A 22,213-nucleotide genomic window follows, 5' to 3' on the forward strand; every position below is an offset into this window, starting at 1 on the left:
TACGGACATAAATAAAATTAGCGAAAAGGAATCGCGCGCGAAATATGTTTTTCTTTTCTTTGAAGTATGCCGTATGGGCGTGGTGGTTACACTATAAAAAGTGGCAAATTATGAGAGTTACTTCGTCGACGAAAGGTATATTTAAGTATATATATGTGTAAATGTACAAACGTATGCGCGTGGCCCATTCGGCAAAGAATGTATGTCGCGAATCCGGATTTGGAAAGATGAAAATCTGTAACTTAGTTGAAAATTAGCCTCGATTATACTACACGGATGATACGTTATGTCTTGAACGCGTTTCGAGAAGAGTTGCCGTGCCAGAGTCGAGATGTTATTTCCAACATTTTATACCTCAATTTGTCTCCGCTCTTTATTGTCTCCGATTTCTTATTTATTGTAATTGTTCTTCTTTATTCAAACGCGCTACTCGTACAGACACAAAGAGAGGTTGCGATACACGATTTCGTTTTAAACAACCAGGTGACTATTTGTGTATGAAATGAAAGTAGCATTTTGCATATTTCTGCTTCAAAAAGTCCTTCAAATTATGATTATTATATTTTAAGGAGAATTTTCGTGTTACGTATACCTTTTCAATTTTAAACGAATATTCAAAGGTTATCGTACAAAAATTGTATTGTAAATTTTCTTGCAACAATTTCTGCGGTTAAATTGAAACACTTTTGTACAAACTCTATATATGAATTTCCAAAATATTCCAAAACAACAAATATATCCAAAAGTACTTTTGACTTGTGTACTGTGATATCACCATTTAAAATACACTTGTTTCAGATACATTCTCAGCATATATTTTATTGTAAGAGTGACGATGTTCGAATCAATCTATAATTGCGAAGATTTGGTGAGTATTAGTGCTAATATCTGAGAAAAAATTCACATCATCATACCAACCAATCTCGACTAATTGCACACCCTAGAAAATTGACTTTTTCTTTTTGTTTATAAGAAATGCAATTGTCTATATTACCTGGTATGATGATGTGAATTTTTTCTCAGATAGTAGCACTAATGCTCACTAGAACTTCACATTCATGGATTTTTTCGAACATTGTTACTCTTACAGTAAAATATATACCAAGAACGTGTCCGAAACACGTGTATTTTAAATTGGGAAATCCTTCCTCTTACAGGCACGGGTTACAGTTGATATTCAGAATCTGAAAAAAATTGTGAATTGTTTTTCAATTATTTACAGTTGATTTGGTGGGGTGATCCGGAATAAATTCGTCAACATTCTAAATGAGGACCACCCCACTCTACAACGTCTAACAAGTCTTTCTGAAAGCTGTTTCTTACTACGGTTTTCTCGACTAAAGTATCGCACAATTTTCGCCCTCGGACGTTCGTATAATCAATCATGCACCTACTTTTTAAAAGCTCTCTCGTCTAAGCTAACCTGAAGTCGTAAAAAAATGTACAAAATTTCCCGCAACGGTATCACAATTTAAGGTTTCATCGACGAAATTGAAAAACCTATGACGTTGCAATTTCTCTGGGCATTCTTTCTTTTTTTTTTTTCTTTATTTCTATTTATTAATTTCTTTTTCCAAACACGTACCCACAAATTCAAAGGCATTACTAGATTTCGAGTGCAACGGTAACGAGATCTCCTTCAAACGAACGGGATTCGATTCCCCGCGAGTTGCAGCAGGGCGATGCGATGCCGACATACGAGCACAGAAACATCTCCAGTGCATCACACGAGATGCACGAAGATGCGTCGCTTATTTCTAGCGGCACGGGCCACTGCACCTCGGAACAAACCCCCCCTCCCCTCCCCTCACCTCACCGACTCCTTCGTCAGGTCGCTGTTCGGTTTCTCTCTTCTGCTTTTCACCGCCGCGGATCTCGCGTGGTCCAGGAATTGAAGAAGAAGGAGGAGGAGGAGGAGGAGGAGGAGGATGATGATTCCTTCGAGATGTGTGCCGCGGCCCCGTCAATACCCACGCAAAAGAGTTCATCTTCTTGCTCTTTTCATTTCTTCCGACGACGACGACGCTTCGGAGATTATGCCGTATATATATATATGTATACATTATATACTACATACCTATAACTTGAGATTATTTTTGCGAAGGCGTTCAGAGTTGCGGAAAGGTGCGAGCAAAATTTATAAAACCATAAAAAAATCCCCCCCCCCTCCTCCTCTCGTTCGCGGCGTTCCAGTTTATGGCATAAAAATGGAAATTTCGAGCACTCTGCTCGCGGAATTAGAGAGAAATATATTTGTTCTTTCACGGGAATTTTTTTTTTTTTTAGTTTGAATTCGATTTCAATCATTTGTTTCGTTCAAATGTAAGACTGTTTGTCGTGATTTAATTATCAAGATCAATGGAATGTTCGTTTCTTTGTTTTTTTTTTCTCTTTCTATTCAACAAGTAAATATCGTAGGACTATTCTCTTGATTAAAATAAGATAATTTTTCTAATTTGCGTTAATTTCAAATCGTTTTGGTAAAATATCACTCGAACAAAGTAAATATTTTCATCATTTCAAAGAGCCGATTCATTTGAACAATCCTTAGACGATGTTTACTTATTTTTGATGAAAAACAAAAATCAGTTTACCCGAGTTCAGTTTAGATCTTTTTAATCAAATGACTTACAAATGATTACTTTCGCCTAATTTTCGTCAAAAGCTTGCAGTGTAAATTATTTTATTTTTTCGGCATCGCGTAGATCTTGCAAAGCAGCCATGCAACGTCAAAACCTGCAGCACGTAGGGAGAGAAGGTATAAGGCGTATAACCTATGCTCTACAACCGTACAACATACCTACACGGATAAATATGCGTGTGTGTACAGTGTATACTTATACGCAGATGCATAGATATATGTATGTATGTGCAAGCAAAGGCGCAACTCGAGCGTCACGACGTAGCCGCAAATATTTTTTACAAACCCAGATATGCACGTCTTATCATTCACCTCTTATGTACATACATGTACAAGGTGGTAAATACAACACGTAACTTTAGGTACAGGGCATAATGTCGCGGCTTTATCCAGCGAACCTCGACTCGCTCGATCCTTGACTTCCGCGTGCCTTTCTACAGCGATGCAAAAAATTACATTCGTTCTGGTTATCACACTGAATAATTCTTGGTAAAATAAGTATGATGACGATAACGGTTTGGATGTTTTTTGAATTACAAGAAAATTTCGTACTAGTGTAACTATTTAATGCAATTTTAATTGTCGATGCTAAACGTTTTCTCGTTAATGCAACATTAAATCTGTTTGGTTGACTGAATTTTTTTTTTTTCAGTTGAATAAAATCTTGGTATATATCAGTTTAAACTATGGTAATTTTTATTGTAATATGTCACAAGATATTTTAATCAAAAAGAATAGTAAAACATAATACATTTTCTGGCTATGGCTACAAAACTCATTTTTATTTTCTATCCAGAACCATATTTTTCGGTTATATTAAATGATGAATATAGTTAATCACCTTTTTTTTTCAATATTATTAGATAGAGTGATATATCAAATATATATATATATATATATATATGTATAATAATAAAAACTAAAACGCGAATGTTACAGTAATTTGCCTAAACACTTTTTTTTTATCTCTTCATTTTACGATCTTTGCATATTCGCAATTGATTATTTGTCAAAAAAAAAAAAAAAAAAAAAATTAATGAAATGGTTACAATCCAGCAGATTGAATAACATCCAGTATTTGGTACACAACCTTTGTTATTCTGCTCGCAAGATTGAGAATGCCTTTGTAATTTTATTAGCCCGCATTTAGGTACACGAAGTTAATAATTTCCTTTTGTTTTTTTTACACGTTTTTTTTTTTCTCTTGTTTTAAATTTGTTTAATTGTTTTCGTTGTTTATATACCCACAGCACGTGGTATTTATTGTCCGTTCCCATATACATAGGCAACAGAGCTAACGTCGAGATGTTATACGAGGGCGTCACGTAGACCGACGCCAGACGTCTCATAGTAAGGTTTACAGACACCGTAATCTAGTTTCTTCGAAAATACCCACAGAGCTTAGGCGTCGCGTAGTATTTATATATTCGAGGAAGGGGCGGAGGTGCGGAGTAAGGAAAAGCGAGAAATATAAAAACAAATCAAAGAACGAGACGTCGACGACAACAACAACGGGAATCAAAAAAGAAAAATATGAAAAAAACAAAAAATAAGAAGAAGAAAAGACCAGAATGAAACGCGCGCGGGTACGAAAACAAACCGGCGCGCGGAGTAAAAAGGAGACAACAATAAAAAAAAAAAAAGGGGTTGTAAAAAAGAAATGGAAAAATAAGAGAGTGAAAAAAGGAAGAAGACGAAGAGGCGTCGCCGAAGGTTAAACCACGGTTACGTCAATGTTGCAGCATGCGAGAACGAGCCGATAAGAAGACGAAGAGGAGGAGGAGGGAGAAGAAGAAGAAGAAGAAGAAGAAGAAGAAGAAGAAGAGGAAGAAGAAGAGCAGTTCTACCGTCGCGTCGATGATGCAGAGGTTTCACTTGGCTACTAAACTTGCGTATTTCTAAAGATATAACGCGGAACGCTGATTCGCGTAGATTCATCTCGTTTCACTTTTCGACTTTGGTACGTCGTTGCACGTACGTGTCGCTTTATCCATCACTCTTTACCCAGGAAACTGGGAACAATCATTTTTAATTTGTCTGGTTTTATCGTATTTCATTGAACATGTGAGATGTGTTGAGATACATGTAATGACGTAAAAAGTTTCAGCTTCGTGTAACAACTGAAGGTTGTTTTTAGAAATAAATATTTCACATTTTCACGATCGGTAAGCTACAAAATTATCTTCTTTACATTATTTTTGGAACTACCGATGATTCGAGTAGAATAAAAAAAATAATGCAAATATTAATGTGAAAGATCGTAAGTTTTCAGAAATTAAATATCAGTTTCTGCATCTTGGAAAAATTACATTTATTCACGGTAAAAAACTACGAAATTTCATTTATACTTTTTCCCTTGAAAGGTTCGTGTTTTTTTTTTTTCTCTTCAGTAAAACAGAATTACGTGGGGTAAGATTCGGAAGGGTGATGAAATAAATTTGACAAATATTCCTTTTCGAATTTCTTTTTATCATTTAAGTCAAAGTACAGAATTGATCTCATAGTAATAAAGCTACTTTTGATAGTTCCTGGGATATGAATTTCACTGTATTCGCTTTCAACCCGATTCATGGACTTATAAAATACATTTATCGGATATTTACCGTTGTAGATATCACCAATGGGACTTCTTTTGCACGTTGAATTAGATGTGTTTTCGAAAAAAACTGTATTGCAAAAAAATAAACAAGAAAAAAAAAACTATCCGTCAAAATTTATTCAAGAAAGACACGAACTTGAAAGGAAAACAGTAAAAATGAAATTACCTCAACGGAGAAAAACCGAAACTTTTTCTCGAAATAATTTTGAAATTTCTTGCCACGAAAACGATTTTTCTATTTTTTTTTTTTTTTTTGTTTCTCTCTTTTCCTCACGAATATCCCGCAAATTTGACAAATCATTGAAAAAATTTAAATCCGTTGTTCATATAATATACGTGCGCATAGATATGAAGAATAATTTTTTCCCCATGACCATTTGAGTTTAAGGTTCAATAGAATAAGATTTGAAGATAACGGCAAAATCTGTCGACAGGCGACAAAAAATATACGGGGCTTTCCGTGTCATTTTGTTTTATTCGCTCCAAGTTTTTTCATCCGATTCTCTGATCTCAAACAAGCACTCCTGAATTTTTTGAAATTTTTCCCTCCAATCTTTAATTTTCTATTCAGACCCCACCTCAAAATCGCGCGTTTCTTTTCTCATTCCAACGATTTGTTTTCCGTTTTTCTTAGAACTTGAAACGTTTTGAACAAACAAAGCACCATGTTTCGACGTTCCGAAAATTGTCGAAAAATTACGAAAAATTCTGTGCTCTCAATTCTGAATCTTATTACGCAAGAGCACAGAATTATTGTCAATTTTTCATACAGGTATAATTTCTATAAATCAATGTATTATACGTAGGTGTACACTGAGAAAAATTTCATTTGTTACAGCGATTAGAAAAATTCTGTAAAACAGGTATCGTTAAAAAAAACTTTTAATTTTCATTTTATACCTAGAACTATATTTTGTCGATTGTGGTAAAAAATGAAAATAATCAAGGACTGAGCGGTAACCGGAAATAAAAATTTCTCTCAGTGTAGGTACGTATAACAACGTTGTAGATACGTAACGATTTCCACTTCGTCTTCGTCTCTTCGCCCGTCTTCTTCTCTCGAAGATGACGGCAGCGTCGCGACTCCCTGGCCGTCTGTCCCGACCGAAAAGAATTGCGTAAGTGTCGCCTGTCTTAAACCGCGTGTGCACACCTGGTAGTCGTCGTCGCGACGCTTCGTGATAGACGCCGCGGCGCTGCTCTCTCTCTCCTTCTCTCTCTCTCTCTCTCTCTCTCTCTCTTATTCTTATACCATAGATTTTATTTTTGGTACGCGCGCGCCTCGATCTCGAGGACGGAACCCAATGCGACTCCCCCCTCTCGACCTCCCTTCCCCGCTCACTGCCATGCCAATTTTTACCATTATTTTTATATTATTTTCACAACATGCACAGGCGGCTGTTGGTGTGACATGTTGCTTGGCAATATCGAACTCTTACGCTCGATTATTCAACGATCTTTAATTCGAGCTTCGGTATAGATTGTATCTTATGGATAATGCGAGTGAGGCGAGATTGCGATTCTCATCGATTTTCAGTTGTATGTTGCGAATTTCTGTGATTCTGTCCGATTCGGAAATCATTGAAAACCGTCTGGAACGTTCGGAAATTATTGGAAATCAATTGAAATCATTCGCGATAAATTATAATGAGTTTTCATCAGTCATTTTATTCACAACTGAAAATAAATGCAGACATCTAGATTACAACCGAAACGGAACAGGTTGATGAATTGAAAAATACGGTATTCTTGTATGCAGTCGTTGAAGAAGTGAAATTTACGATTATATTTATCGTACGTATGTTTTTTTTTTCTTCAAGTCTTAAATCATATTGTACAAAGTCTGTATTCATTTGAAGAATTAATCTTAAAAATATTTCGACTGTAAATCTTTAAGGAAGAACATCGAGATGTTATTATAATTTTTGTAGGGAGTCGGAAACGATAGATTTATAGAAATAAATATATCAGGTGTTTGAATTAATTCGTACCGTTTTTACACATCTTTTTTTATGAAAAAAAAACCCGTCACGATTTAATCCCAACATCTAATAATATTGAAGAAAATGGAAAATTTTCGCACAAAGAAATGATGAGAAACTAATATTTTCTCAAAACTTACGTAAAATCGTTGAAAATTGCACAATCGATAAATTAATCGCTCATCCCTGTATAATTAATACATATGATTGTATAATATTATTATATACTCCTACCGGAAGACTGTTCTTTACATAAATGTAGGAAAATGTGACAACCGGTTATTTATCCTCAACGTATATAACGTGTGTTTTTGTAATGACATTTGCAAAAGGATGGCTGTAACTAAAATTTGTGTGCACAGTCAGTCAACGTACACAAACAAGGAATAAACGAAACTACGCGAGACCCACGAAGCATCAACAGCAGCTTCCTCAGAAGTCGCGAGAATCCGTGTTATAATCTACGTGTGTAAATGCAGTTGTATCCCTTATCGCGTGAGATCTTTGAAGAGAAAACACTCGTCGTAATTATTCTTCGTCAACGAATTGCCTGATCGAGTAGCGCATTGTTTACGCAGAAAAAGTTTATTCTCACTAATTATACGGCCATTCGAGGGATATCGATTATTTACTATCGGATGTTGGGGTGTGAATGTGCGAAGTCTGAAAAAATGACGGAAGTGAAAAATTCAAAAAATGTGCGTAATTTCAAACCGTTAATTCGCAGGAAAAACTACGCTTCAACTGTATAAATATGCATTTGGAAAAATGTGTAATTTCATGCATTTGACGCAAGTTTTATCGTCGCTTGTAGAATGAGGCTGAAAGTGTTCAAGTAAATATCGATCGACCGATGTAACTTTATACACAAGCTACGTAAATAATAAGTCTGATTACATTCGATACTTAATAATGCTAATCGATGCTGATTGTTCGAGTCAAATGATTATTCAATACGTCAAACGCCAATTATTCATCATTCAGTCGCATTGAATGCAGAGACTTTAATAACCGAAACACTATTTTCACCCGAAATTGTAACCGAAACTTATACAGTCAAGTTAAAACTTAATTGAATTTTAATTACACCCCGAAATCTAGTGTTTCTCCTAGCCTTGTAACGGATTATTCGATTAAATTACATAAAAGACTTCAATTTATTATGAAATCACCGAGGAGCTGATCACTCGCAAATTCGGTGACTTAACGATTTCTAAAAGGAATCGATTTCTCGTGATTCTTCAATGAGATTAACTGCGATTTCGTGTGATTTCTCAGAAATCATTGATATCTAGATTGTCAAGAAATGACCATTGATTAATCATCATAGATTAACAATAATGAAATTACGATTAGGGATACGTGTGTAATCGATAAACAACATAGTTTATTAAAGAAATTAGAATAATTTTTTTATTCTCTTGTAAAACATTTTCACGAATACTTAAACTTTTTTTTTAACTTACAACAGGAGACAAATGCTTGCAGCTTAGTTGGAAAGTGGACGAGTAATTCCCGGTGATTTCCCACGATTTCCCATACATTTTGAGAAATCGCGAGTAAAATCAGGAATCATGCGATTCGAGCGACTTTTAGCGACTTCTAGCGATTCTCTGCCCGATGGATCGAATGAGATGGTTCAATGATTCCTTGATTAAGTTTAAAATTTTATTAAAAAAAAAAAAAGATTGTGCATTTGTGCAGCGGTGCGACCATACAGCATTTTCCGTTTCTCTTGTATAACGTTACAGGTATGCGGTGCTCTAGTAGCCGACGACGCCGTCGTTCGCCAACGTACACTACAAACGCAGATGCGAAAGAGAGAAAGAGAGAAAGAGAGAGAGAAGGTGTAAAAAGGAAGAAAAATAACGAGACGCGTTTTAAAGGGGTGGCACGGACTATAGCGGCGTGTAGTCCCTCGAGTATTTGCATTGCACGACGTTCTAGTCACACAACATCAGTGCAACGACCTTCTCTTCCTCCGCTGCTCTCGCGGTTTATAGAGATGCGTTACCGCGGAGCGGGTAGAACGCCGATGCAACCTTACCGTTTCGCAATTTTTTTTATTCCTCTTATTACATTCGTTCATTCATTCGTTCGTTGGTTCGTTTATTTTTGTTCCTCGGTCCTTTATTTTTTCAATTTACTCATTTTCACGGATTTGTTCAATTTTTAATTTACCTTTTCTTTCGCTTTCACTTTTTTCCGCACACTCTTCCACGCGCTTCGCAACTTCACCCCGTAATTCGCGCGTTTAATTATTGCGGCAGAACCGCGTTAAGCTTCGCTGTCTAGCTTGTATAACGCGTATCGTATAAATATGTATCTCGTACAGACGACGTGCAAATATTGACCGCAGGCCGTGATCTACACACCTATAAACCCGACTTTGCGACACCATTTAACCGCCATGCAAGGCTGTATACTCGAACTTGTTACTTGAACGAATATATGGAAAACGTAACGGTGTGATACAGATTTGTTTGAATTTATTTTTGTGAAATGCTTTTTTAAAAATATTTTTGACGCATTGATGATTATCAATTTTTTGTGTAGGTGTTCGATTTTTGCTTCTTATTTAGTGCTTAGGATGTCATAATTTTTCCATTCTTTGACAGGAAATTCGGTCAAAGATAAATTGAGACGATGAGCACTCTGGGTTTATTTTTCTCCAAGTTGGTTGGCTAAAAACCGATACTTTACGTCAATTCTATTACGAGATATTTGTACATTTATCACGCGTGAAATTATTATTCTTGTAAGCTAACGAATATCGAAAATACTGGAATTATAAAGGAATGCTCGGACATCGATGCTTCATTTCTATTTCTATTTTTCGTTCAAAATTATATAAAAATCTAGCTGATTTGTTCGATTTCATTCCAGGCTGGCTGTTATATTACAACCGGAAGATTATTTTCCACGCATTCACAGCCGGTAAACTTTTTCTATCATGTTGGCATCGTTGTGTATTTAATTTTACAACATTGCGCCGATAATGATTTTCATCGACGATTAGTATGTATTATTTGATCGACTCGTACTGGAAAAGAGAAAGTCTATTTCAGCGAATTTCCACAAAATACAATCTCTTCAACCAAATCAGTCATCGTAGAGTGAAATAAAACGAATCTATCAGTATAACTATTAACAATTTTCCAGCGATGCGAAACAAAGAATCGATATCTAATTGCAAGCTTTCGTTTATATTTGCATTATTTCCCACTCTGGTATTTCGAAAATACAATAATTTAATAAAAATTTCATGCAAAACGATCTCGTAAGATCAATACACGGTACCAATATCATTAAATTATTTTCAATTGTATGCGGATAAATTTACAATCAACTCATTGCAGCCTCAATACGTGCAGAAGATAGGAGAGCTTTGTATTAATTCGTATAAAGTTTTCGCCAGCAATGCAGTGGGCGGTGCGGTTGTACAGATTTGCTCGTAAAACACGTCCGATTCGCTATATACATATATCGAATGAAATTTGATAGCGAGGAGTTAATCTGTGCGTGAAAAGATGGAAAAATACGAACTGCGAATAGCGGTTGCATGATGCGCGAATCGTAAGCGAAGTATACCTCCCCTGTTGTATACTCATGTATATAGACGTATTTGTATTTGACCTAGTGCGATGAATTATTTTCCTCGAAACGCAGAAAACTAAAAAAAAAAAAAAAAGAAAATAATGGTTCCCGACTTACATGTGCAGGTGCAATGTGTGTACACGTATATCGTCTACCTATTTGCGTATTTCTCAATTCGATTCAGCAACGCAACTGGTGCAGTAAACGATGTGGAATGCCTTCTGTTTATTGAATTAAATTATGGATCCTGGCAAGATCTACGGCTCTTTTACCCGCAGCGAATTTAAACTTACTTGACAGCTTCTTTTTTCACACGGGGTTAGACGAAGGACAAAGTATTAGTTTGGATGCTGGAACGAGGGCATCCGTTTAAAATATATGAAACAGGCTGCGGTTCATTCTGCGGAAAGAATTTGAATCTCCGATTAGAAAGAAGGTGAAAAAAAATTTGATTCGTCAGTCTTACCGTTGATATTATACGTGTTTAAGGGATTTTACGGAATTATAATTGTTTGATTATTGTGAAATTAAAGTGTCGAAAACTTTCAGCGACAGTTAGTTTCGACAAGAATTTTTTTAACCGAATATTTCGCGGCATCGATTCTCGCTAGGTAAAAATTAAAATGACAAATTACTCTTGGGTGAAGAAAATTATCGACCAAGTATTACGGGAAGATTTGACTCGGGTAGTCGGAAATAATTTAAAAACAAAAAGACAGACTTTTTATTCCGCGGAATGAAAGTTTGTCTTAAAATTAAAAATAATCCCTCGCGATCTTTGTTGGTGTATGGAAGATAAATCGTTTGCACAATTTCTTCAACGATATAACGCGCCAATTTTATCAACTCCGTTTAATTTCTGCCCCGTCGTATATATATATATGTATATATACATATATATATGTGTATATATAACGTGTAAGATCACCGGATGTTTTGAACAGCGAGGATATATTTTTCCCGCACATTTTTATTTCTTCAGAATATAACCGAAAGAAAGTAGAAATAAAAATTTATCCCTCCTTTTCCTTTGTTTCAGAATGTATGTTCGGCAAACAGATTCGCGAGCTGGGATCCACGTGGTACGCAGATCTCGGTCCACCGTTCGGCGTTATGTACTGCATCAAGTGCGAATGCATACCGGTAAGTTATTTTTTTATTTATCATCGATAAATTGCCGTTTACCTATAATTAAATAAAAACATTTTCATAATACGTATGTAATGTGTTTTTTTTTTTTCTTAATTTTATGAGTGTATACACTGCAGATACGTGAATAAGATAAAGATCCAAATACCGTACAGGCTCGATCTCGAAATGTACGTCAAGTTGAGTAAAAGTGAAGGGGACACAGCACGAAATTCCACCCGCAATACTAAAACTTCGTTTTTGTTTCGTCTCTGTTTTGGTTCCTAGAAATAGACAACAAGAGGAGTATATAAAAGGAAAGCACTACGAAACTGAACGGGATGAAACGGGAAATAAGATTGCCGCGTGCTCCGTGACTCGAGTCTCGAGTTATCGTCCTCTGATAACCATCGCTCGAGACTAGAATGACCAAATACCTTCCGAAACCGTTGCTTCGTTGTCGGCACTGCACGAGCCGTCTAATTCTTGTCTGAGTCAACGGCCGTTTTTCTCTTTCAAACAATTTTCAAACAATTTTCATTTCCAGTTTATCGTATACACCGGTAGAATTTTTTCTTTTTTTTTCTCTCTTTTCAAGTCGGACAAGAAGATCCGCGCTGCTGCTGCACGATGGGTTTTGAAAATTCGACACAACCTCGCAGCGATCATTGTTTCACACTTGCCAAAAGAAAAAAAAAAAAAAATCAAAAAAATCCGTGTCGCATGTTAAAGTGTTTACGATTCGTTTGAAGAATTTTTCTGCCAAATATTTTCAAGATTGGCTGTGTGTATAGTTCACTGCAGATGTGACTGCATGTAAGTTAAATTGCGTCCGAACATTTATTCTTGATTTAAGGATTGAATATCGGATTCAAACGACCGTCTGCTTGCCAAAAAGTTCACCCAATTTATGGGACAAAGAATATTTGCAATCCTCCGCGGGTCTTGAAGATCTTTTACTTGGCACTTGGTAAATTGACTGATACATAAAAATAAGAAAAAATGCTTTCGATGTAGTACATGCGTATCGATTTCACTGCTGAAATTGTTATACCGTTCTAATTTTGATATTAATAAATCACGGCCTGTCTCGTTAAAATTACGTATGTATTGGCAACGCGTATGTTCGGTTTGAGCTATTTCAAATAATGCACTTTTGCTGTGGGAACAGAGAACGCCAAATTTTTCATTCAGCGAACCGGCATCGTTTGATTACGGGATGGAGAAATCATTATACGAATTCACTAATCAGACTGCTAAATGTTTTTTTAAATTGATAACTCAAATTATTAGACTATCGAACATAATCGGTGACATAATACACGAACAAAAAAGTAATCCGCATTGGCGATTGACGATGATTGTGTAAAAATTATGAATAAACGTCGAAATAACTCGATGTCTTAAGAAATCAAGGAAACAATTGAACCGCATACTCCTCTCTGATAAGTACGTGAGTTCCGTTGAAAAATTAATGAATCTCTCTTACAACTCTCGCGATTTATACAGTGATAACAAGTTTATCAAAACCAAATTTCATACAAATTGTCTTTGTAAGTTATCACAGATGAGACGTTTTTTCTGTAGAGCCAATTTCCTCAGTTTTAATCCGAGTAAACTGACTTGGAAAAAGTTTTGGGGTGTAACCAGGAAATTTAATAAATAAACAACAACAATCGTAGATATTCTTGAATTCCGATGAAACAAGGACGCTATTCCTGGCAGTCCAATGATCGTGACACAAGAGCCTACGAATGGTGATTTAAACAAATATCACCGGGAGTAGAATTCCAAAAGAATTAAAAAGAAAGAAGGTCACGGAGAAAGGGTAATTCCACGGTCGGAGTAAAACTCACTCTCGCGATCGTTTCCGTTCGTATTATAACTACCTTATACCTGTATTTCGTAACGATCGACTATGGAAAGGAGGAAAAAGAAGAGGAAGAAGAAGAAAAAGGATACGAAGCGCCAGCGCTAGGGCAATTAAACCACACGGTGTGGGTGGAAGAAACGCGCGGATGGATGTCCACCCACGTTAGCGTGGGCGTCGTCGTTGACCCAAGACTCGAAGAGCAACGCGGGTCGAATGCAACGGATTGAACGGTATGCAACTGCGGACATCCTCGTGTATCCGACCCATCTACACCCCGCATACACGTGTACCAACGTGCGACGGGCAAACGCAGCGCACGCAAGGTGCGCAACGTCTAGCCCGCGGGACAAACACCAGCTCAGCGCGGCGCGGCGCGGCACGTCGCGGCACAACGCGGCACAACGCGGCACGGCGCGGCGAAACGCGGCGCAGCGCGCGTGGAAAGGCGTGCGCATATCGCGCGACGATAACCCGATGCTCGCGTGTTTCTCGCGTTGCGTCTCTCCTTCGAACCGCAGCGCAGGCAGCTCTCGAAACGGTCGGGCGGCGCCTACGCGAAACGGGTCGCTTCTTGACTGATAGCGAATACCCGTCTCTCGGCGCGGACAACTTCCGGTGTCCACTCCATTCCCACGACGCCTACAACCCGACCCGCATTACCTTGTTTGGTTACCGATGGCGAGGTTATACCGGAGTGCAGCTACGCCACAAAGCCGCGTCTCCTCCGGCGCGCATACCTAACCTACCAATCTACAATTTAATGACCATTCGACGACTTTCGACTCCCCCGCTGTTACGGGGATGGGGACGATTCGTCGGTTTTCCAGCATTTCTCGAATCCACCCACGTTGATGCAATCGCTTTCGTCAGGGTCAAGTTGGCTTCTTTACTGCGGTTGGTTTCATCGATTTTCTTTTTTTTTTTTTTTTTGAATCTACCTCGCGCTCTATGTCGCATACATTATCAGAATGCTGGAATTTCTTCGAAAACGCAGCCAACAGTTCATCAAAGTCCGGTAGAATTTCAAACAACGAATTACAGGCGTACTGGTATTAAAGTTGACAACTTTTACGCACGGGTAACAAACTCAATATCGTTTATAGCCAAGGAAACAAACCGGTGACACGGACGAAGATGCAACGTTTTCAAACTCATCGTTACAGTTCAATTACCGTCGACTGTTCAGTTGTGTGGAAATTACCCGATCTTCCAAACGTCCCAATCAATTGACTTTTACGTAGGTATTAAAGCCGGTCTCATTTCGATTCTCGGAATATTTAAGCAATATAATTTCCTATCAGATATTATGAATGATTTTCCACTTACATCGAACAGTCAAACTTTTATTACGATTTTTCACCATACCACAGATACAAAATATACAGCATATATTTAGCAGCTTTTTTGCATACATAATCAGAACTTAAAGAAGGAAGAAGTAAAAAAATGCACATCCTAAATAATTTTAATTCATTGCAGACAGCCTATGCATTTATTATAGAAGAGTAGTTTTGTTACCACAATTGTTTGTTGAAATTATTATTTTTATCGACTTACCACCGTAGTCGAAGCAAAGTTCGTCGTCAATTTAATACTTTCAACCGCGATAAATTATTAGATAGAAATGCACAGCGGTCTTACATTTCACCTTAACCAGCGACCCACAAGTCTCGAGAGGTTTAACCGAAACGCATCTAACTTACGTATCTCCGCGGTACGCTGTTGTTGGTCATTCGTTGCACCACGAAGAGCTATACGACTATAATAGGGTTAATCCAAGGAACTATGCGGAGAACTTCTAGCCAACCTTTGACCTCGGCGTGTGTATACCAAGACGTCGCTACGAGGACAAGATCTGTGCGAGGCACAGGTTATATAGGATACCGGTGAGCAACGTCTCTGCGGTACAAGGTGTTGGAAAAGGCGACATTATATCACCGAGAATTAACTGCAGGCTAACGATTCTGTAACACAGCCAGCGAAAGAAATACACCGTCCGTTGTGTACGTACCTTAATTATTCCTATGTGTTGTACGCAAGTTTTTATCCTCATTATTTTTATTACCGGTGAAGGCGTATAACAGGAATGTTCCAAGACTTATACTACGTACAACCTTGAGTTGAATTTCGGAGTAAATTCTTATCATTTACTTTTCTTGACGAATAATCGTAATAGAGTGAAAAACGGACAGAGTTTATATTTCAATTCCACAGCTGAATGAAAGTGTCACGAATCACTGCGATGCCTGGGGGAATGTCGCAGAGTGAAGAGTTAACCCGCACTGACAACCTTATCCCGTGCATCGTATTTCAAGATAGCGAGATTTCATATTTATATACATGCCTGCTTTCACGAGATTCCACCGGGTTACACGCGATTTTAACTGTTCTTTCTTTTTTCAAGTCATTCCAAACGGTTTCACGAGATTCTCATCAGCCTTTAATACTGTTTGATACAATTTTTTTCTTTTTATTTTAACACTAGTTGCAGAGGCTCGCAAAAGATTTCTGTCTGTCTTATCATTTGCAGTCTCGATCTCTTTATATCGATCATTACCGTATACTGATTCTTAAGGATCTAGGTATCCGATTAACGACAAAGTATCAATTACGTCCAACCAATATGAAGAAAAAATATCGTCTCGTTAGGTATTATATTAATGGAAACCGATCTGTTACCGCCAATTTTGCTTGCAATTTTGCACAGAGTAAGTCCTACCACTTTACAGTCCTCGATTACGACATACCGTAAGTTTTTTTTTTCGTAAGGTAGAAGCGTCGGAGTTTCGTTTTGTAAATAACGCCGAGGATGCGTAACAGTGCACCCCGTCATGGGCATAAGATTTAGCGAACCCCTGTAGGCTCACTTAAAACTATAACTATAACGAAGCAGGGAATACTCGATATAGTGACGTTAAGGCAATGCACCTGGATGGCTTTCACGCAGAGGAGGCGATAGGTGTATTGGGTATAAAATGTGAGGGTACTCACATCACGTCGTTGTGACGGTAGGTACCAGTTATAAGCCTAGCTATTAGCAACGGTGGGGATGGCATCGTGCAGATGTTCTATTTTTAGTGAGCGAAGGAATGACGGACGTGCTTCATGTACGACGTGCTATTGATAGGCCGGCCAGTTTCCCTGTGGAAGAAGAAGAAGGAGAAGAAGAAAAAGAAGAAGAAGAAGAAGAAGACGAAGAAGACGAAGAAGACGAAGAAGACGAAGAAGAAGACGAAGAAGACGAAGAAGACGAAGAAGAAGACGACGAAGAAGACGAAGAAGACGAAGAAGACGAAGAAGAAGACGATGAAGAAGACGAAGAAGACGAAGAAGACGAAGAAGAAGCAGAAGAAGAAGAAGAATAGTCTGCCTCAGCTCTCGCGTGGTCATGACTCACGATCATCCTCTCTCTCTCTCTCTCTCTCTCTCTCTCTCTGTGTCCCGAGTCAAGACGCGGCAGACTGACTGCTGTAGATTAAATGACGCCCCAACCTCTTCTTTTCTTCATCTCTCAACCGTGGCCACATCTCCATGTATTCTGCGCCCCTCTGCGTACCCTCTCATACATTCGTAATGAAGACTTCTTCGCCCAACGGTCACACAGACCGTTTCATCTCCGATGCTCATTATTCCATTAGCCATCATCGTAGTTCCTTAACAAGATCCATGAACTGATATATAAATTTCAGAAAGTCCGAATGATTCCTTATCGGTAATGTTTATACGTTGAAATGAAATTTACTAGCACAATTTTGTGAAGATATTCTTACCGTTACTCAGAGGAGAAGCTGATGCTAGTAGCCAAAGTTAGCAGCCAAGTGCATTGAACTTGTTATAAATAGGATAATTCAGTAAAGTTTCGCGCCTATAAAGATTCTTTGAAAGTAGGTGTTGGCTCTTCATGAGGTTTGACAGAATTTTTATCACCAGAACTATTTGACTGCCTTACTTACTTTGATGAAAAACGGTCAGTTTGGTTGCTGGTTCTAGATTCATTTTCCAGAGTAAAGTCCGATATTTTCAAATTCTAATATCCATTTTTAATACGTACCGAGGTACAAACTTCCGAATCGGAACTGCATTACTCCGTAACTTCGCCGAGACAAACTGCATTCAGTAAAACCCGGCAGCGTGTAGTTTGGTAAAACTGACGATGGTTGTAAACGGTCAAGAGTTGCGAGCCGAATGTGTTACATCGACATCGCGTTGCCTGTGTTAGCTGTTTCTTCTTTTTGGCTTTTTTGTTTCAAATTTTTTCTTCTTCCCCTCTCACTCGTTTATTTGTTCACCTTGTGCCGCAGCTACACGTATACATACATATACCTATATAACAGCAACGATCATCGCCTGTCTTCTCGCAGTAGAATAAATTTTCTAACTTTACAACCCGCTGCCGCGTTATATGCAGTCTGACTGCACCGCGTTTTGCAGATGTTTATTTTACCATTCGCGTATCGGGGTTTATACATATAGGTATACTATACCCTATGGTGCATAGTGATTTTCACGTATTATATTTCATGCGGTGGGCAAATTCTTCCTCGTACCAAAGTATGCATATATTACGGATACCTACGTATTTCTGTTTCAGGTGCAGAAGAAACGTCGCATCGTTGCCAGGGTTCAGTGCAGAAATATCAAGAACGAATGTCCAAAGCCAACCTGCGAAGAACCCGTTCTTTTACCGGGTCGATGCTGCAAAACGTGCCCCGGTGACTACAGTGAGTTTAAAAAAAAAAAATGCATTTAATTAATTTTTTTCATCTTCATTTCCAATAGAACAATCGCGTCAGAGGTGATTATTGTACAGATTGATTATATCTATCGACAGAATGGTCCGTTGCATGCTATAGATTAATGCGCATGCGCTAAAATTCGAGAGCAATCGTTTGTCATGGTGACCAACAGTCATGAACTCAGACGACAGGACGCCGGAATGTGTTGTAACCTCAAAAATTTTCAGGTTACGTTCACGACGGTTGGTTGCCCTGGCAAACAACTGCTCTCGAATTGTTGCGCACGCGCATTGAACCGTAGCAGACGTCGGATCATTATTTGGATAGATAATCATTCTGTATATAACAATCTTCAGCCTTTGACAGTTGTTCAATTTCTTTTCATCTACATTTTGAATATGTGTAGCACGAAAAAGTTTGACAGAAAACTTTGGCGAGAATCTTGTGAATTCTTTTTCAGCAAATTATACTGTTTCAATTTTTGTTCGCGTATTATCTTGGAATAATTTTATCTTCGTATAAATTTATGCAGTTTCGCTTCATCTCCTAGTAGCAATAATAGTAATTATATGAATATACGCGCCGCGCGGCAGCTTAAGGTACGTGTATGCAACCGTGGTATTAAATGTATGAAAAGAATTCTCAACGAGGCGCGAATGAAACTGGTGCAATTTATTTTCTTGGGGCAAAATAAGTATCGTAATAAAAAAATCGAGCGAAGCGAAAAAAGAAAAAATGGATTGGCATCATCGCGCGCCACGCGGTACGGAATTAGTAATGCGAGAAATGCTTTTGTTGGATAGTCGGTGCCTTTAAAATCCGTCGCTTCGCTTCCTATCCATGTATTTATTATAATAAAAGGCACTCGTGAGTGAAACCGATTAGCAATGGTAGTTGGAACGTTGATTTAATAATCACAGCTCCGGGGTTCGCGTCGCATGCGAGCGATCGTTGCTTCGCGGCTTCGTCTCTGATAAAACGAAATTCCTCGGTTCCATCACGCACTTGATCTTCCATACTATTATTAATTACCGGCGCAGATTAAACTCCTTACAACCGCGAACGTCACGCTTGTTGCACTCTGTATCGTCAATTTTTCACTTGCAACATTTTATTTTCTACACCTTTCGGATTAACCGCTGCTCAATCAACATAATGGCGTGAAATTAGAAATTCTCCACGTAAATTACGTCGCTGTCGGTGCAATATCACCACTTTTACTCACCATTTCTCTTTAAGATCATTCTTTTCGGATTTTACCAGCTTTTCCACGTATTCGCCCAACGAGTTTAAAAAATCTTACAAGAATTGAGAATTTGCTTGATTTCAAATCGGTACTCACAGAAGCTTGTCGTTTTTTAAATATAAGTTTTTAATAGTGATAGACTTGGTTTGCACCGTGCGATTTCTCAAGGGTGCTTATGGTGAATATTATAAACGTAAGATGGTTTTCCACCTATGTGGTCTGCGCTTTGTAACAACGTTTGCATTACGGCTCAGGTATATATGTACGATTATATTTATTGTCCGGTCTTATCTTGCAATAAACACTCTTATATCATGTCAGACACTATTTCCTATCTTTTTATCACGGAATTTTAGCGGCGGAGATTACCGTGATTACTAGAAAAAATTAGTCGGTAGAAAAGTTAAAAATAAAAGAAAAAAAAAAGAAACAAACAGTGATAGTTCCGGTTTATGAATTCATGAATTGTCAGAAAAACTGAATAACAATATCCAGCCTTGAAGCGTTCCTATGTTGTAATAATTGTTAAGAAGACTTCAACAAAGAAGGGGAAGGAACGTAATAGACTTTTAAAGATCATTAATGATATGAAAAATCCATTCGCAATATCAGAAATATTTTTTGTTTGTTAACGTAGTCGACTGTTTGTGCGCTTCTGCCAGATTCTTCAAAAACAAGAACCTCTGTTTCACAATCTTTACGAAGAGGCTAAGAATTTGTTGATAATCGTTGTAAATGAAACATGGAAATCTGAGACGGTGACGAATCATGATAAGCCAAGACGTGATCTTGTGACAAATAAGCTTATAGCTATGCGACTTGAAGCTTATACAGTAACTGCAGCGCGCATTCAACCTCAAGCTATGAAAAAAAATTTGAATAGTTCTAAAAAACGAAACACTCGCTAAAACAATGGAGAAACGTAAAGTCAGTCTTTCAAATCGGGTTTTTTTTCAGACAGCTTGAACGGTATCGGATGAAAGTAGCGATAAAGAGGCTTAGAATATGTTGAATGCGAAATAGGACTTTCTATTTTATTCGTTTTCTTGAAGTATACATTAAATTCGTAATGTGGAGTCTGTCTAATGACATAGGAATAATCCGTTTGTACCGACATACTGCGCTCTTTAACTACCGAATAAATAGAAATAATTTCTGTTTATTTATTTATTCTTTATTATGAAAATACCAGTTTATTATAGAAACAACATTTTTTTTTTTTTGGTCAGATTCTTACATGTATAGCATTATTGATGTGTTGAAAATTAAAAAAAAAAAACCAACTTATTTTACTCTATATTTTAATCATCGATAATGCAACATGCTATATTGCCAGTTTGTGTAACAATTTCCTCCTTAATCACCTTAACCACTCCGATTAAGTTTAATTTCATCTCCCAATTATTTTCATAGGAAATAAATTGCCATGCATATTCTATATTTCATATTTTTTGAGTGCAAATTGATGCATAAGTGCAACGTGCTTCGGGTAACCTTTTGATCACTTAACGTATCGTTTTTTTTTTTTTTGCTCAAAAAGGTCAATCTTTTCACCTTTTCGAACCTACGATATCGCTGGTATCCCTGATCAATTGTCGAGATTTGAAGTATTTCGCAATTACATGACTCGCGACAAATTCCCTTCAAATTTACCGTTATGTGCGCAACGTGTTGTTGTTTAAAGAAATATGTGGATCACGGAATAATCGAACAATGTAGAATTGTCATGACAATATCAAAAGGGATTTTTTGAGGTCAAGAAAATTATTTGTGATTCACATTAGAGACGTACACACGAATTCTGTGTCCAGTCAAGCATGCGGCACGTATCTTGTCTGTGTGTCTGTATATATGTATAATCATAGGCAACTTGACCCCGAACGTGTGAAGAAACACTAAACGAATTGTGCGCCGTTGCACCGTAGTGGTGGCGTGACGCTGCAGCGTCGTAATTGAATTAGACCTTTTCGACTAAATAAACCTATAAATACATTCAGGCTTCCTAGCCTGCTGCAGCAGAGGCGTAGTGATCGACGATCTAAGAATTTACCCCTCGATCATCGACGCGGTCTGAAGAATAAGATATAGTTCGATTATGACGCCATGCGTTTCACTGATTCGGAAAAAAGAACTAGGCGTGAATAAAGGGAGAACGAAATTAAGAGACGGAAAAATTGTTTGTTTGAATTTTCCGATTGTCGGTATAACATTTGCAATCCTTACTTGCGCTCGTACATACGAGTATACGAATTGTTTCAATATGGGATAATTTCACTCCGTGTTTATACAATCGCTTAGCGTTTATACCACGCGATTACGGCCTCTAGGGGAAATTAGATTGAAGAGAGGAGAAAAAAAAAAAAAAAAAAACTCGCGTTTATATATCTTATAGTATTCTCTCAGCCGTTGAG

The 22,213-nt window shown here is 37.7% G+C and overlaps 1 protein-coding gene across 1 annotated transcript in view; it reads left to right on the top strand.

Annotated features, from left to right (window-relative positions):
- The window catches only part of LOC124304782 (dorsal-ventral patterning protein Sog), a 65,879-nt gene that overhangs the window by 25,494 nt on the left and 18,172 nt on the right, over positions 1–22,213 (top strand). The window contains exons 2-3 of the mRNA XM_046763416.1: positions 11,859–11,962; positions 18,412–18,541. Of these exons, the coding sequence (XP_046619372.1) occupies positions 11,859–11,962; positions 18,412–18,541 (234 nt within the window). The remainder of the gene's footprint in view (positions 1–11,858; positions 11,963–18,411; positions 18,542–22,213) is intronic.

The sequence above is a fragment of the Neodiprion virginianus genome, chromosome 5 (genome assembly GCF_021901495.1).
Source record: "Neodiprion virginianus isolate iyNeoVirg1 chromosome 5, iyNeoVirg1.1, whole genome shotgun sequence".
NCBI classification, from domain to species: domain Eukaryota; kingdom Metazoa; phylum Arthropoda; class Insecta; order Hymenoptera; family Diprionidae; genus Neodiprion; species Neodiprion virginianus.